The following is a 16,614-nucleotide window of genomic DNA, read 5'->3' as shown; positions in this document are numbered from 1 at the left end:
CCCAGCTAGAAGAACTTAGTGAGAGGAAAAGTGCTATTATTTTTTAGCCCCCACAACCTGAAGCGGATTTGAAAGACAGATGTGATTTCAGTGGGAATCAGAGGGAAGGGTGTCCAGGCAGCTGGAGCAGCAGGTGCACAGGCAGGAAAGTGGCGGTCACTCTTGGGGAACAGTGAGAGGGGCGCCCCGCCCTGAGGGAGGATTGGTTCTTAGCGGAGAAGAGTAGGAAATCAGGCTCAAAACCATACGAGGCCAGGTTTAGGAGGGCCTCACAGTTCAGGCTGACATATCCAAACTTTGGACAGTGAAGCAACACTGAAGGTTTTTGATCAAGGAGATAGACTGACACAGCAGAGGTTTAGAAAGATGAGCCTATTGTTGCATGCATGTTGGAATGGGATGGAGCGAGGATGAGAGGTCTCTGGAGGGCCTTGGTCTTCAAATGTTTTTTGTTTGTTTGTTTTTGTGTGTGGGTTTTTTGTTTGTTTGTTTTGGCTTTTAACCACTATCCACAGTAAGAAATATATTTTGCTTCATGGCCAAGAAATAAATATTTTTATAGCTAACCAAAATAATAATAATATCCTTATTTTGTGTGATATACTCTAAGTCTCATTCTCTATTCTATTCTATCCTATCCTATCCTATCCTATCCTATCCTATCCTATCCTATCCTATCCTATCCTATTCTACTCTACTCTACTCTATTCTACTCTACTCTATTCTATTCTATTTCTATTCCTATTCTATTTGATTCATGTTTTCTAAATTCTGTTAGCTACATAACAGATTGATTTTATAATCCACTGATGGAGAGTCTCACAGCTGAGCTATCAAAGTTATCTAGGAATAAAACCTGGGCAGGAGTGGGAAGTGGTAAGAAGTTGTTGTTGGTGGTAGTGAGGTACACAGTGAGAACAGGAGGAAGGAATGCATAGGGGTGCACCTCATAGGAAAAAATTAAAGTTACTGGGCAACTGATTGTGAAACTGAGGGCCCTCATAACTCTGATTTGATTTAAACTGTAATTTTAAAACAATAATTTTTTCCCTCCTCTCTCTCTCAGCACACTTTACTGACTTGACCTTAGTCTCTCACCCCTTAGTCTCTCACCCCTGAGGCAGCAGAAAACAATGCCTTGGTTCTGACTAATGGTCACAAGGTTTAAGCCCCTGGCAGGCTAAAAAAGATAACATCTTAATCTGTTATGTTTCAACTACTATGCCAGGAAGACATGATGACCCCCTTTGCTACCTCTTCTTGAAACTGGTTCTGGGTTCCGGATTCCGGAGCTGACCACGGGAGGTGTCCTCAAGATCAGAAGAAATAGGCCCTGGTCAGGTAGCTCAGTTGGTTAGAGCTTCCTCCCAATGTGCAAACATTGCAGGTTCGATCCCTGGTCAGTGCACATGTAAGAACCAATCAGTGGCCCTAGCCGGTTTGGCTCAGTGGATAGAGTGTTGGCCTTCAGACTAAAGTCCCACGTTCAGTGGCCCTAGCCGGTTTGGCTCAGTGGATAGAGTGTTGGCCTTCAGACTAAAGGATCCCAGGTTCGATTCCAGTCAAGAACACATGGCCAGATTGCAGGATTGATCCCTAGTCGGGGGAGTGCAGGAGGCAACCTATCAATGATTCTTTCTCATCATTGATGTTTCCATCTCTCTCTCCCTCTTCCTTCCTCTCTGAAATCAATACAAATATATTTAAAAAAAATAAAATCAACCAACAAATGCATAAAGTAAGTGGAACAACAAATCAATGTTTCTCTCCCTTCCTCTCTTTCTCTAAAAATCAATCAATCAATTAAAAAAACAACAACAAAAACATTGCCCAGGACCTGAAGAAATGATTTATTACCCTTATTTCACCTCTGACCAATCAACTCTCAACAGACCTGGAATTCCTAACCCCCAGTGTCTTGTGATTTTTGCTCTATACACTCTGCAACCTATGTGCCATGGAGGCGTAGGCTTTCAGGACACAAGCTTGCTCATCTCCAGATTTGCCAATTCTAATCAACAATTTGCTTTCTTTGCTGCAAACCCCCAACTTCCGTGCATTTTTTGCCAGAGCGTACAGATAGAATGAACTTAATTATTGGGCTCCGGTAACAACTGGACGTGATTGGGTGGGAATGGGGCTGAGGGTGGGCTGAATTTGGGCAGTAAAACCCAAACACAGTCCTAAAACCAGCAGGACAGGTCCTTAGGAACTTGTCAGACTGCAGAATCTCAGGCCTTATCCTATATTTATTGAATCAGAGTTTGCATTTTTTTAAAAATATGTTTTTATTGATTTTAGAAAAACGAAGGGAGAGGGAGAGAAACATCAATGAAAGAGGAAACATCCATTGGCTTCCTCCTGTACACCCCTACTGAAGATTGAGCCCACAACCCAGGAATCCAACCTGCAACCTCTTGGTGCATGAGGCGATGTTCAACCAACAGAGCCACACTGACCAGGACCAGAGTTTGCATGTTGACACAATCCCCGGGTGATTCATAGGCACATGACAGTTTGAGAAGCACTAGTTTAGATGAAAGGAGAGTCAAACATTGCTCCAAGAAAAAAACAAGGAAGTCAGGAGAAGAAACTATTGTTTTTGGTGATAGATAATTAATTTGTTTTGGACAAGCTGAACTTAAAGAAGCGTAGGATATCTAAGGGAAAATTGACCATCAGGTAGTTAGAAATCACAGGACTGTTGAAGCTTAAGAGGTTTGAGCCATGGTGAAATTGAGTCCCTCCTGTAACAGAGAAGGAGCCTGGAGTTGCATGGGTAGGTCTAGCCCTACCTTCCTCCCAAGTTCCCCTCTCTAAGCAGGGTTCTGGGTGAAGCACTTTTGCTCACTATTGGCCAAGCTACTGAACCCTCTAGGCTTCAGATCTTGTGAAACTCATTGTACTTTGGTTTCTTCATTTGAACTTGATCTACAAGGCAGGTTTTCTGGGATTTAAGTAGATCTCCTTGCTGCCTACTTTCTGTCAGACGATGACTTTAAATAACTGGTTCAGAAATTCTAGGAAAGCTGCTTATCATATGGCTGGCAGACTAGAAGTAGGAGAGTCTGAGGACCAATATTTGTGAAGAACTTAGAAAGCCTTGAATGAAAGGCACTGAACAAATACAAAGTGCTGAGCCACTTGTAAAAACCTATCTCTTACAAGTCGCCAAAGAGATATGTATTCTTTACAAAGGGAAATGTCAATAAGATTGAAGTGTATAAATTATCTTTTCACCAGGGGAAGATTCACTTTGTAGGCAAGTTGAGAAATGACTGGCAAAGAAGGTTGTGAAATGAGTCAGAGACCTTTTGAAGTTGACCCTGATCAGACAGAGCTACGGTTCAATAGAAAACTCAACTAGGAAAAAAAAATTATGTTTCAAATTTAAATATTATCAAGAGAGTGAACAATCTCATTGCTTTCCTTTTCATGAGGATTTTTTCCTGCTTTAGTATAAATACCAGCTTGACCTTTAGTTTTTGCAACCTAATTAGAGTTCAACTATATAAGGAATTCTGTGCCACCAGTATGAGATTTATTCACTTATTTGACAATGTTTATTGAACAATGTTTGTTGAACATCTAGTATGTGGCTCACTCTGTTCCAAGTGCTGGGAATACAGCAATAAACAAAATAGAAAAAATCCCTGCCCTTGTATAATAAACATTGGAGGAGGACAAACAAATAATAAATAAGTAAATTATATGGTATACTAGGGGCCCAGTGCATGAATTTGTGCACCTTGAAAGGAGCGGTGGGCTGAGAGGCTACAGTGGGCACAGGGACGGGTCTCGGCCCATCTTCTGCACCCCTGCGCAGCCCCTCCTGCCGTGGTCCCTGGTCCCCTGTCTGCCCGCACCTCTGCTCCTGCTGCTGCCGCTCCCACGCACTGACAGCACTGGCCCTCCTCGCATCCACTGATGGCGTTGAGCGATCGGGACTGGCATCGGGTGCCGGCAGTGGGTGCGAGTGCCTGGCAGGACCACAGCACATGGGAGCAAAAAATTTTCAGTAACCACCAGAGGGTGACCCCGATGACAGCAACCAGGATCCTACCTTGGTCTGGCATCTTGCTCACCTGCTCCACCATCTCTCTGTGGCCAACGCCTGCCATGTTCTGTGCACGCACCCCCTGGTGGTCAGCACATGTCATACCGACCAGTTGTTTGGTTGTTCAGTTGTTCTGCTGTTTGGTCTATTTGCATATTAGTGTTTTATATATATAGATTAGATGGTGATAAGGGATATGGGGAAAATTAGAACAGGGAATGCCAATTGTGGGGGAGGTTCTAGGAATTAGTGAGAAAGTGACATTTGTTCAAGGAATTAAAGATTAGGAAATGAGTTGTGTGTGGGAAGAGGCTTCAGGCAGAAAACAGGCTGTACAGTACAAAGGCCCTGAGTCAGAAACACACAGTACAAAGGCCCTGAGACAGAAACACATCCTTGGCATTTTTTAGAACAACAAGAAGCTAGTGTGATGGGAAAGGAATTAGTTAAGGGAGAGTGGCAGGAGATGAAGACCAGGAGGTAACAGGATGGGGAACTCAGCAAGTCATCAGGGAATGCGTTAGAAGAGTGAGTTGGGTGGCAAGGGATTAGGAACACAGGGTTTGGACAGTGAAAGTCATGGTATTAAAGCACTTGTATAGGGCTTCAATATTGGAAAAGCTCTTTATTATACAACTAGAGGCCCGATGCATGAAATTCGTGCAAGGGGCTCGGCCCTCGCATCCCTGCCTGCCTTGGCCAGCCCTCACAGCCCGGGCTTCGTCTGGAAGGTCCTTCGGGTGGTTGTTCTGCTGTTCAGTCTAATTAGCATATTAGCTCTTTATTATATAGGCTCTTTGTTCAAGTTGCATTTACTCTTTCTGAATATCTTAAGGTTAGACATTTCACATAGGCTCTCTTTAGCTGTAAAATACCCCATTTTATAGGCTAAGACCAGAGTGGTAAATGTAAAATAATGTACTTAAAAAGAAAAGAAAAAAGAAAAACATCACCAAATGGTCTTCTTATTCAGTTCCATACTCCCACCACCCGGCTTGCCCCTGAACACACACAATAGTTAAACCTCTCTGGACCGAGTTCCATTAGCATCTGGACCTTGCTTTATGCTCCGTTGTAACTCAAGCATGTAGGAGGCTATCAACACATATTTATTTAATAGTTAGATTAAAATTATATTTCCTAGGATCTCACTTTTAAGTACTACCCCAGTTAAAGTCTGATTTTTTTAAAAGACTTAAAGTTTTGCCCCTCCTCAGGGTGGCTACATTTTAATAGAAAACTTCTGAGGATCAAAAAGCTTCAAAATTGAATTCTCTAGTCTTCAGTGGTGAATGTCAGGTAACTTGGGAAATAATGAGAGAAGGATTTATTGTGCTTGTGGGCCTCTGTAACTCCTAAGTCACACCACCCTGAATTTAGTGTCAGACATGCTCACTTCTTTGACCCATGAATCTGACGTATTGGTTTGATCCTTCATCTGTCAATCAGCCAAAGAGCAGACACTGAGCACCTAGTTGGTGCCAATTTGTACTTGGCACATGCCCACCTCCCTAGGGAACTGAGAAGTTTGTGAAGTTCATCACCCAACATTTTTTTAAAAAATCTATTTCTATTGATTTCGGAGAGGAAGGGAGAGAGAAATCGAAATATCAATGATGAAAGAGAATTATTGATCAGCTGCCTCTTGCAAGCCCCCTCCTGGGGATCGAGCCCACAACCTGGGCATGTGCCCTGACCAGAAATTGAATGGTGATCTTCTGGTTCATGGGTTGACACTCAACCACTGACTCATGCTGGCTAGGCCATCACCCAACTTCTTGAATTATTTTCAGGTCAAACAATTGTGTGGAGAGAAAAAGGAGAGAGAACTAAGATTTTTGGCTTGCAAACCTGAGTGATGTAGACACAAGTCAGCATTTCAATAAAAGCGTTAGTCTGAAAGTTATTTCACCTGTTTTCCTTCTTAAAATTATTTTTCATGGTTGATATTTTCTATTGAATTTATTGGGGAGACATCTATCTTTAATAATAAAAGCATAATATACTAATTAGACTGGATAGCCAAACGACCTCCTGGAGGTCGTTCCAGATGACCTTCTGGATGAAGCAGGGGCTGAGAGGGCCGAGCCCCTTGCATGATTTTCATGCATCAGGCCTCTCTCTATATATATCCTATATAATAAAAGAGAAACATGGTAATTGGCGTACGACGATACCCTTTTCATTGGCTAATCAGGCCTATATGCAAATTAACTGCCAACTCAGATGGCAGTTAACTGACAACAAAATGGCGGTTAATTTGCATATGTAGGCATAATGCAGGGAGGCGAAAGGGAAAGCAGGAAGAAGCCCCCTGCCACTGATGGTGATCGGAAACCCAGGGGGGAGCTAAGAGCTGGGGGGCAGGGCAAAGGCGGCCCTGGGGCCGCCTTTGCCCTGCCCCCCAGCCCTGGTCAGAGAATCAGGTGCCTTTTCCGCCCTGGACAGTGATAGCAGGAAGTAGGGGTGGAGCCAGCGATGGGAGCTGGGCACAGTCGAAGCTGGCAGTCCCAGGAGCTAGGGGTCCCTTGCCTGGGCCTAAAGCAAAGCCCACGATCGCGGGGCCACTGCAGCTGCAGGTCCCTGCTGCCCAGGGGCGGAGCCCGCGCAATCGCAGCGTCCCCCACTGCCACTGCAGGTCCCCGCTGCCCGGGCCGGACGCCTAGGCCAGAGACGTTAGGCCTGGGCAGGGGCAGAGCCTGCAACCGCGGGGAGCTGGGGGTCCCCTGCCCAGGCCTAAAGCCTTGGCCAGAGGTGTTAGGCCTGGGCAGGGGCAGAGCGGGAGATCTCGGGGAGCTGGGGGTCCCCTGCCTAGGCCTGATACCTCTGCCGGAGACCTCAGGCCTGGTCAAGGGGCCGATCCAGTGATTGGTGATTGGAGGGTGATGAGGGTCAACTCCTCTGGCCGAGGCATCAGGCCTGGGCGGGGGGCTCCCCTGCCCAGGTCTGATGCCTGGGCCAGAGGTCGAATTTCGTGCACCGGGCCCCTAGTATATATATAAAAGCCTAAGCAACCATTACAACTGGATGACCGGATAACCCGCTGGTAGCTTTGACATGCACTGACCACCAGGGGGCAGATGCTCAACACAGGAGCTTCCCCCTGGTGGTCAGTGAGTTCCCACAGCCAACCTCCCATGGCGGGCCAACCTCCCGTGGTCTCTCCCCAAGGCTGGCCCCAATTGGGATTGGGTGAGAAGGCCCCGATCAGCTGGGAGGGATCCCACCCATGTACAAATTTGTGCACTGGGCCTCTAATTGGTTAATAAAATTATATAGGTTTCAGGTGTACAATTCTATAATATATAATCTGGATATTGTATTGTGTATTCACCACCCCAAATCAAGTTTCCTTTCATCACCATTTATCTTCTCTTTACCCTCTTCTACCTCCCCCACACCCCTGATATATATACTTTTAATTCCAACTTCAAGATATTTCAATTTCTCAGAATATCAAGGTGAAGAGATTAAAATAAAATAACTTTTTAAGAATTTCTTGAACAGTATTTCTGTTATAGTTTACATAAGATACAGTACACATGATAAAATGATTTTAAGAAAAATCCTACATTTAAAATGCAAATAATCTACACTAATAAAAGAGAAAGATGCAAATTAATCATCACTCTGCTACACCCACAAGCCACGCCCACCAGCCAATCAGGAGCCAGTATGCAAATTAACCCAACTAAGATGGCTGGGGACATGGAGCTGGAATGAGCAGGAGGCTTGGGTTGCCCCCGGTGATGGAGGAAGCCAAGCTTCCTGCCTGCCCTGGCCAGCTCTGGGCTCTGCTCAAGGCTACAAAGTTTCAATTATAGAAGATAAATAAATCCCAGATACCTGCTTCCAGGCCACCCTGGAAAAAAGAAAAAAGAAAAAAAGGATAGACTGGAAGCTTGGATCACTGAGGGGCATGGACAGCCTGAAAATGGCCATCAATCCCTCACCCAGGCTGGCAAGGCACCCCAGTGGGACCCCCACCCTGATCTGGGACACCCTTCAGGCAAACCAGCTGGCCCCCATCCGTACACCAGGCCTCTATCCTATAAAATAAAAGGATAATATGCAAATTGACCCTAACACCAGAACAACTGGGAATGACTGGTCACTATGACACACATTGACCACCAGGCGGCAGATGCTCAATGCAGGAGCTGCCCCTTGGTGGTCAGTGCACTCTGCTCAGCCACAAGCCAGGCTGACGGCTGCCAGCACAGCGGTGGTGGCAGGATCCTCTCTCTCTCAGACTGCAAGAGGGCACAGGCCGGGCTGAGGGACCGCCCCCCCCCCAAGTGCACAAATTTTTGTGTACCGGGCGTCTAGTAGAAAATAATGTTCTACGGTGAGTTCTGTAGAATATTGACTTTTTCGTATTGCTGGGAAACTGTTTCCTCTTCCCCTCCCTCTTTTCTGTATACTCTCAATATAGGTAATAAAATGTTTACCTACCAAAGCTCCATTCCAAATGGGACAAGCAATCCAGACACTCCATCCTGTGAACCAAAGCTTGTAAGAAAAGACTGGGAAGAAAGCAATAACTCCAGAGAAAACACTGAGAGCCCCTAAAGTCATGAGAATCCGGCCAGCAGCCTGGTATAGGCCCTGCATTTTCCTCTGTGACTTGGGTCCTTAATCTCAAATATGTTCTGTTACTAAAACATGAGGGCATGTCAGGCCTCAACAAACACAAGTTTCTTAGAGACAGTAGCCATGACACATGTGGACTGTTGATCTACTTGGAAACAAGATTCTAATTTGTTTGACCTCTGATAATAAAACATAATGAAATAATCTTTTGACATAGATTTGACAAATAAATTCTCATACTAGTTTACTTTAGGGAGAGAGAGAGAGAGAGAGAAAGAGAGAGAGAGAGAGAGGGAGAGAGAAATCAGTCCTCATTTTGGGTTGCCGCCTCATTCCCTTCATGCTGCCCTGTCCCGGGGAGTGACCACTTCCTGGCTTAATCAGATTCAAAGCCTTGCTGACTGAGCTAATTGTTTCTCAACTCAACCTGCCTGGTGGTTCCAGCATAAAGCCAACATCCTCTGTGCACAATAGATCCACATTCCCAGCACAATTTCCCACAAAACAAAGAAAAATAAGCACTCTGATCACTTCTCATTCCATTTAATTTAAGTGATTTAAAGCAAAAACCAAGACCTCTCCCCCTTTCAAAGTTCAATTCTATTACAAGTATTTTTTTTATTTTTGTAATAAAATTTTTGATATGAACTTATTCCTAAATAGGTATATGCTTCCTTCTGGAGTTCCGCATTGTTTTCACTAAACTGGCTTCATGTTAGTCCTTTTATTAGTAATTCAGTGATCAAGTGCAAAGATAGAAATGTATGCATTTGTAAAATAAACTGGGGAGGAATTTATTAGTTGAAGAAAATACTGATTGCCCTTTATTCTTGAATCGTATTTTAAATTTTAGCAGTCAGGCTTATGTGCATTTAAGCAATTGCCAAATTCGTCTTTTGCCTTTGAGAAAGTGGTGCATATGGGCTTTTGACGGATAAGACATGTTAGACTGTCTCTTCCAAGATAATATCTTGAAAACACTGATTTCATTCTGAAGCTATCAGAATAATTATCCTATTCAACATTAATAGCTTTTTCTTACATAAAATGATGAAAAATAATTTTATGGGTGGAAATGCAGTGGTTCAGAACATGGATTTTGCCATCAGACAGAGCTAGGATCCTGTTCTCGTTCTGCTATTACCAGGTATGTGTCCTTGGGCAAGGTCAAGTTACATAACTTTCTAGGTCTATTTCTTCATATGGGAAGTGGGACTAAATTACTGTTTATCTCACTAGGTGGTGATTGAGAGGATTAAATGAGACAATACGTGTAAAATGCTCAGCACTGAGCTCCGAATAGCAAAGATGCCCAGTAGCTCGTTGCCTGTTCTTACGTTGGGACATTTCACCTTTGGAGATGGTTCAGCATGGGACAGGGGCACAATCATGATTGTTGCTTTTATCCATCACCTAATGTACATTAGGTTTGACTCTTCCTGATCAATTTGGTGAAAGCTCCCAAAGGACCCTCCCATGTATGGTGAGGAGAGGAGGTTCTCTCAGATTCGCTGCCCTTTTTCTCTCTTTCTGTCTGTAATAGCCAGTCCACAGTGTGACCCTGATTTTGAAGCAGTTGCATTCCTGGATATACAGAGTCCAGGAAACCAGCTCAGGCTTTCTGCTGTACCTGCTATTCCCCATCTTCTCTCAATACCATGGGATTATAGTCTCTGTGACACACCAAAAAATGTATTATATTTTTTGCTAATCTGAAAAAAAAATAGGTATGATTTTGATTCACTCACACTGGATGGCTATTGTATTGGCTGTTGCCATTTTATTATTATTATTATTTGACAATCTAAAAGAAATGAGGTCAGCGCCCCTGGCTAAATAGTCTGGTATTGCATGTTTTAAAAATTCTTGTGGCACATCAGTGTGCCTGCCATGGCACACCAGTTGAAAATCTATCCCTTAGATGTATAAGACATTTCCAACACCTAGAAGCGTGTCTGGCCCTGGGTGGTATACATTTGTTGAATTAGCTAATTAATACATAAGACTTTTAGCTATGCATTTGGGGCGCCAAGGGTCTGCCAAGTATGGCTCTATCTTTGTGTGCCCACTGTTGCCAGGGTGTGCTAATGTTAGTGTGCTCCCCTGATACAGAGGCAAGGGGTCTGTTCTGAAGACAGAATCGTTTGTGTTAGTATTTGGTTTGAGCTGTTTTGACTTCTCCCTTTACTTTTATCTCAAGGTTATAGCTACATGGTATGTCAATATACTGCGGGTCAGACCACTCTCTCCTGTTTGCATGTTTGGAAAATAAAGACTGTTGAAATACTCATGTTAAACAGTACAAAGATGGCAAACAGAGAGAATATTTTTGTTTTAATGGCGGGAGAGGGGGGGCCTCTTGTAGTGTTTATAACACTGACGGGCTAACCCTGACACTGCCAGTGTGACTTATAAACCTGAATTTATCAGTGCTTAGAAGAGTCGTTGCCACTTCATATAACCAAGAGAAGGGACAGTTGGGACCAGGGATTTCTTTCTGTGTTTTTCCAGCTGCACCTTTCTGCAGGAACCTTTCCACACAATTTCCCCTAAAGCAGTGGTTCTCAACCTGTGGGTCGCGATCCCTTTGGGGGTCGAATGACCCTTTCACAGGGGTCGCCTAAGACCATCGGAAAACACATATATAATTACATATCGTTTTTGTGATTAATCACTATGCTTTAATTATGTTCAATTTGTAACAATGAAAATACATCCTGCATATCAGGTATTTACATGACGATTCATAACAGTAGCAAAATTACAGTTATGAAGTAGCAACGAAAATAATTTTATGGTTGGGGGTCACCACAACATGAGGAACTGTATTAAAGGGTGGCGGCATTAGGAAGGTTGAGTACCACTGCCCTAAAGCAAGCAGGGTGTCAGGGAGGGCAGCTGCTGGGAAGGAGGAGAAAGTGTAGTTCTGCTCCTGGCAGGCCTTCCTCTCTCATCTCTGTGTTTTCAGTGTCCAGCAGCCAGTAGGTTCACAGCCCCTCCTCCACCCTCTTCCGGGGCCCTTCCTCCCCACTTGGCAGGAAGTTACTGGAAGGTGGGTCTGTACTCTTGGTGGTAGAAGTGGTGGAGTCCTGGTCTTTGCAGGCTGCTTTGTAGACCCTACTTTCCCCCTTACCCAGGGACTCTCACTCTTGGCTCAGGGAAGAATGGTAGAAGTTCCACCAAACTCTTCAATCCAGCTTTGCCACACACACAAAAAAACTCCCTCTGCCCCAACAAACTGACATTTTGATGCCAACACTCACTCATCCGTCCCCTGGAAAAAAAATGTACCTGCTCCTCCAAAGAACTGGGATAATGTCAGTGATGCTGAGTGAGAGAAGCTGATATGGACCATCTCTACCTGTTCACTTCCCTTCACATGGAAACCCTAGAATATCAACTCTGGGTGTGCGATGGTCTTGGGTGTTTTGGTTGTTTTCATTACGTTTCAAAGGGGTCCATTGTTTTTGCCAAGATAAAAGAAAATAAAGCTATAAACAAGAAATAAAATTAAGATGCTTTGTTTCCCCAGCAGCTTCAAATGGCTAGCGTCATTTGTTCACACATCAGAGAGGTGGTACCTGTAGTAGAAAGAGTATGAGCTTTGGCATCACAAAAAACCTGGGTTTGATAGTGAGGATTACAACCGATATATTAATACTTTGCTAACCTCAATACAGCAACTGATTCAAACACAATGGAAAAGGATGCCTTCACAATGGAAAATATGGCAGTCACCACCTTCACCAAGTGATCAAACTTGATATCACTAATATTGGGTTGAACTGACACCATTGCCTTCTGATGTCATGCAATGGAGATACAAACTGTCACCCATATTATGTTTTTGGCAAAAATGTTTAGCCTGAATCCAATCCCCCCAAAACAATCAGACAAATTCAGATTACAGGGACATTTTACAACTCACTAGCCTGGACTAGTCCAAATTATCCATGCCATGAAAGATAATAAAAAAGTTACTGGCATGATTGGGAAAATTTAAATCTGACATTTATGTTAGACAACACTAGTGTATCAATGTTAAGTACCTTGAGAAGTATGAATGCCATTATAGTGATGTAAGAGAATGTCCTATTGGCAAAAGTAGGTAAGTTAATGTTCTTTAAGCGTTCTTTCAACTTTTCTGTAGGTTTGAAAATTTCAAATTAAAAGGTGGGAGAACAAAAAGGGGGGGGGAGATTTACCTTTATTAATGGCATAAAGTGAATGACCTAACTTTTACTCAATCACACAGCCATGATGGCTCAATAATCCTTGAGAATATTGCCGAATGTAGGTCACAGCGGAAGGAATGAGAGGCGAACACTGCTCTACTCTCCTTTATCATCAGATAGAAATTGCCTCCCTAGAATAGGAATGATGGAACAGGTGTGTGAGGTTATACTGTGCAGATACACCACTTATGCAGACACAAAAATATTTTTCTTTGCCTTTCCAAATATTCCAGTTTCTTCACTGGATAAAAACCTTTCCAAGGCTCTTTCATAATGCACATTTCCCCAAGCTTTTTACTAGCTGTTAGACTTCAACTTGGAGTGAACACTCTCTTCTCATAATGGCTTGGGTTTAAAGAGAGTGAAGTTCAATTTTTATCACCCTTCACTGGGAATTGTCAATTTTAAAGCCTTCCCATCTGCAAGATGTTTGGGCCTACATAAAGATTTGTGCATCAACTTGGACTTACCTAATTCAGATTTTATCTGCCTTTTGTAAAGCTGACCCTCAAATGTGTTTTGAAATCATCTGGAATTTATCAGAATTTTCCCATGTTTTTGCAAAGCAAAACAACTTAAGTGTGTCACCGGCAAACTTGTGCAGCTAGCTGTTGGTCCCCCCCCCCCCCCCGCCAGCCTTGCAGCTGCAAGGAAATGCTCTTACTGGCAGGCTTCACTGTGCCAGGCAGCCTCCCACAGGCTACTGTCTGTCTTTTTTGGAAGGGCCACTCACTCCTATCTTGTTTTATCCTGGAGACAGAGGAGCCACGGATAGAACTGTGATGGTGACAGTGGCTGTGATTGATTGGTGCACTGGCCACCAAGGAGAGGAGAAGAAACTAAGCAAACAGGAAGAGAGAAACAGTGGGGGTATCTGAGGAAGAGGAGTGAAGAAAAGATGGAGAGAAAAAAAGAACAACAAGAGAGCAGTCAGAAGACAGAGGAAAACATTTCTGAAGCCAAAAACAGCTTCTTGCGTCACTCCCAGATCCAAAGCCTGGGTCTGGACAGAGTTGATTCTGGGACAGAGGAGCCGATGGAAGCTATGGGCTGTTCGTGTACATTTTATAAAAGATGTTTGTAGGAAGAACAAAAGGGAAATAAATAGAGGAAGAGGGAAAAAAAAAAAGCAGAATGAGAAAGAAACTCTAAGTATCCTGAAATGCTCTCAAATTGTGCTTATTTTAAGTCCCTTTTAGGGACAAACCTTAAAGTCCTCTTAAACAGAAAATGTATATTCATTTAGTTCCTTTTCTGGGCATTCTTGGAAAAGAAAAGAACCAAAAGTTGCTTTCTTTCAACTTTTCTGTAGGTTTGAAAATTTCGAATTAACAAGTGGGAGAACAAAAGGGAAAAAACAGATTTAGCTTTATTAACTGCATAAAATGAAAGGCCTACCTTTTAATCAGATATGCAGTCATGCTGGCTCAATAAGCCTTGAGAATTACTGAGAACAATGAGGCTGCCGTTGTTCAGTGATCCAGTTATGTAAAAGGCAAAGGGAGGGAAGAATGGTAGGATGCATTCACAGAAGCCCCCCACAGTTGTCAACATTATTCCTATTTTACAGATGACAAAACTGAGTGGTTTTTTTTAAATAGTTTTTATTTTGTCATTGAGTTTTAGAAAGAGTGGAGGGGAGAGACAGAGAGAGAGAGAGAAAAACATTGACTGGTTGCCTCTATCCACTGAGCCAAACTGGCTGGGGCCAAAACTGAGATTTTAAGATGTTTAATAACAAAAGCAACACAGCTAGTGTTGGATCCTGATTTTAAACCTAGGAATGCTTGACTTCAAAGTTTGTAATGTTTTTCTCTACTAGATCAGTAGACAGGTGTACTATGTCTTTTAAAACATACATACATCTGAAAACCACAAAGTATACCAAAGCATACAGGGCTGAACTCAAACCAAGGACATAACAGGAAGGGAGATGATGCTGCATATGCACAAAGGAGACATTATTAGAACTGCTGATTCTACTCCCAGTTACAAAGAAAAGAAAACAACAACATCACAGAGATTTCTTGCTATTTCTATTTTAAAATTAGAACAAAGGGGAGAGCTAAACCAAAGTTTCATTTCTGTGTATTGATGTAAAAATCCCAGAATTCCTAACTAGTGAATTGCGGTGGCTATTTTTTCCATTTTTCAGTGCTTCCTGTGTGGGCTCTGGTCCTTAATGTGGAGATGGACTGGGATGGATGGTTGTCGCAAGCTAAATGGCTGCTTCAGGAGGCATGGGTTAAAACAAAATGATTAAGATGAGAAAGAGCCTGGTGCAGTAGAAAGAGACCAGGGTTGTGTGGCCTTGAGTAAATCCAAACCTCATAATCTCGTTGCCCTTCTCAGCAACATATGGAGGTTAGACTAGATAATTTCTAAGACTCCTTCTGTATCTATAATTCCATGACTTAAAATAAATTCCCAAAGAACAAACGTGCCTCTGTAGCCAAAATGCCTGTTTCCAGGAAGCCTTTATCAGTAAGAATGTTATGTCCTGGAGGGTCAGGAACCGCCAACTAGACCTCCCTCCATCTGGTACATGAATGGGCACGTAATAAGCACTTGCACACTGGGTATCGGCCAGTTGAATTCTTGCTGGAGAGATTTCACCTACAGCTCCTCTAAGAAGGCCTTACTTGGACTCTCATGGCACAGATCGGCACTAACTGGAGCCAGCATCCACAGGCTGGATAATTAACAGCTTCTGAATAACAAATTGGTGATCTCAGCCCAGCTCTGGTGACTGTGTCATAAAATAATTAAAACTTGTCAACAGACACAGCAGAGGCCAAGGAAGGCAAGAATGGAAGGAAGATAAAAATGAACTCCTCTTCTTACCTAGCTTCTTGAAAAGGCATGAAAAGCTGGGAGGGAGCTAGTAGCATTTGTAGGCATGGAGCTCCTGGTACAGATGAATGGAGAGGTGAGACCTCAATGAGGATTTGACACAGCAGAGAATTCACAGACAAATAAATCCCTATCCATTGGCCAGAAATGACTAGGTAGGGTGAGCCTCTCCAAACCAGTATCTGATTTGTTAGGAAACAAAGTCTGTACTCTGTGTTTTACAAGCAATGGTTAAAATATCACGTGCAGGTGCGCAACGTACAGTGCAATTGAAACTTCGTGGCCCATGCGCAGAAGTCGTATTTTGTGGAAGAGCCACACTCAAGGGACCGAAGAGCCGCATGTGGCTCGTAAGCCCCAGTTTGCTGACCACTGGCTACCTGGTGGCTCGCAAGCCCCAGTTTGCCGACCACTGGCTACCACTTGATTCTGCATAGCTCTTGGCTATTTGCTTACTATGTCTTCTCAACCAGAATGAAGGCAAGGACTTTTTTGTTGCTGTTCACAGCTATGTCACAGAGCCAAGAGCAGTGCCTGGCCTAGTTTACTGGCAGTGCTAACTTTCGAAGAAGTTCATGTTTATGCTGATCTACCTAATTTAGTAAATTTTTTCATGTGTCTCTGCATATCTAAAAATTTTATCTACTTCTTTATCTGACCACTTTCCATAGATAATAAGTATTTCCCCCTAATCTGTAGAAAGATGAAATAATAAAGATATTAACAGTTTTACTTGGGAGAACTTGACTATGCTCCTATTGTATTTCCATACAGATATTGATTTTTCTGAGATAAGACAACTTGATAAATGAAGTGCATCCTTAAGACATAAGGAGTGGGGTAGCATAGTATAAATATCACCTATTGTTAGATCAA

General features: G+C 43.2%; 1 protein-coding gene across 1 annotated transcript in view; it reads right to left on the bottom strand.

The window, feature by feature from the left end:
- The window catches only part of TMEM212 (transmembrane protein 212), a 46,998-nt gene extending 38,327 nt beyond the window's left edge, over nt 1-8,671 (bottom strand). The window contains exon 1 of the mRNA XM_006764126.2: nt 8,513-8,671. Coding sequence (XP_006764189.2) covers nt 8,513-8,671 — 159 coding nt within the window. The remainder of the gene's footprint in view (nt 1-8,512) is intronic.
- Between the last annotated feature and the right edge of the window lie 7,943 nt (nt 8,672-16,614).

This window comes from Myotis davidii, unplaced genomic scaffold, assembly GCF_000327345.1.
Source record: "Myotis davidii unplaced genomic scaffold, ASM32734v1 scaffold115, whole genome shotgun sequence".
Lineage (NCBI taxonomy): Eukaryota > Metazoa > Chordata > Mammalia > Chiroptera > Vespertilionidae > Myotis > Myotis davidii.
This window is presented reverse-complemented; position numbering and strand designations above follow the sequence as displayed.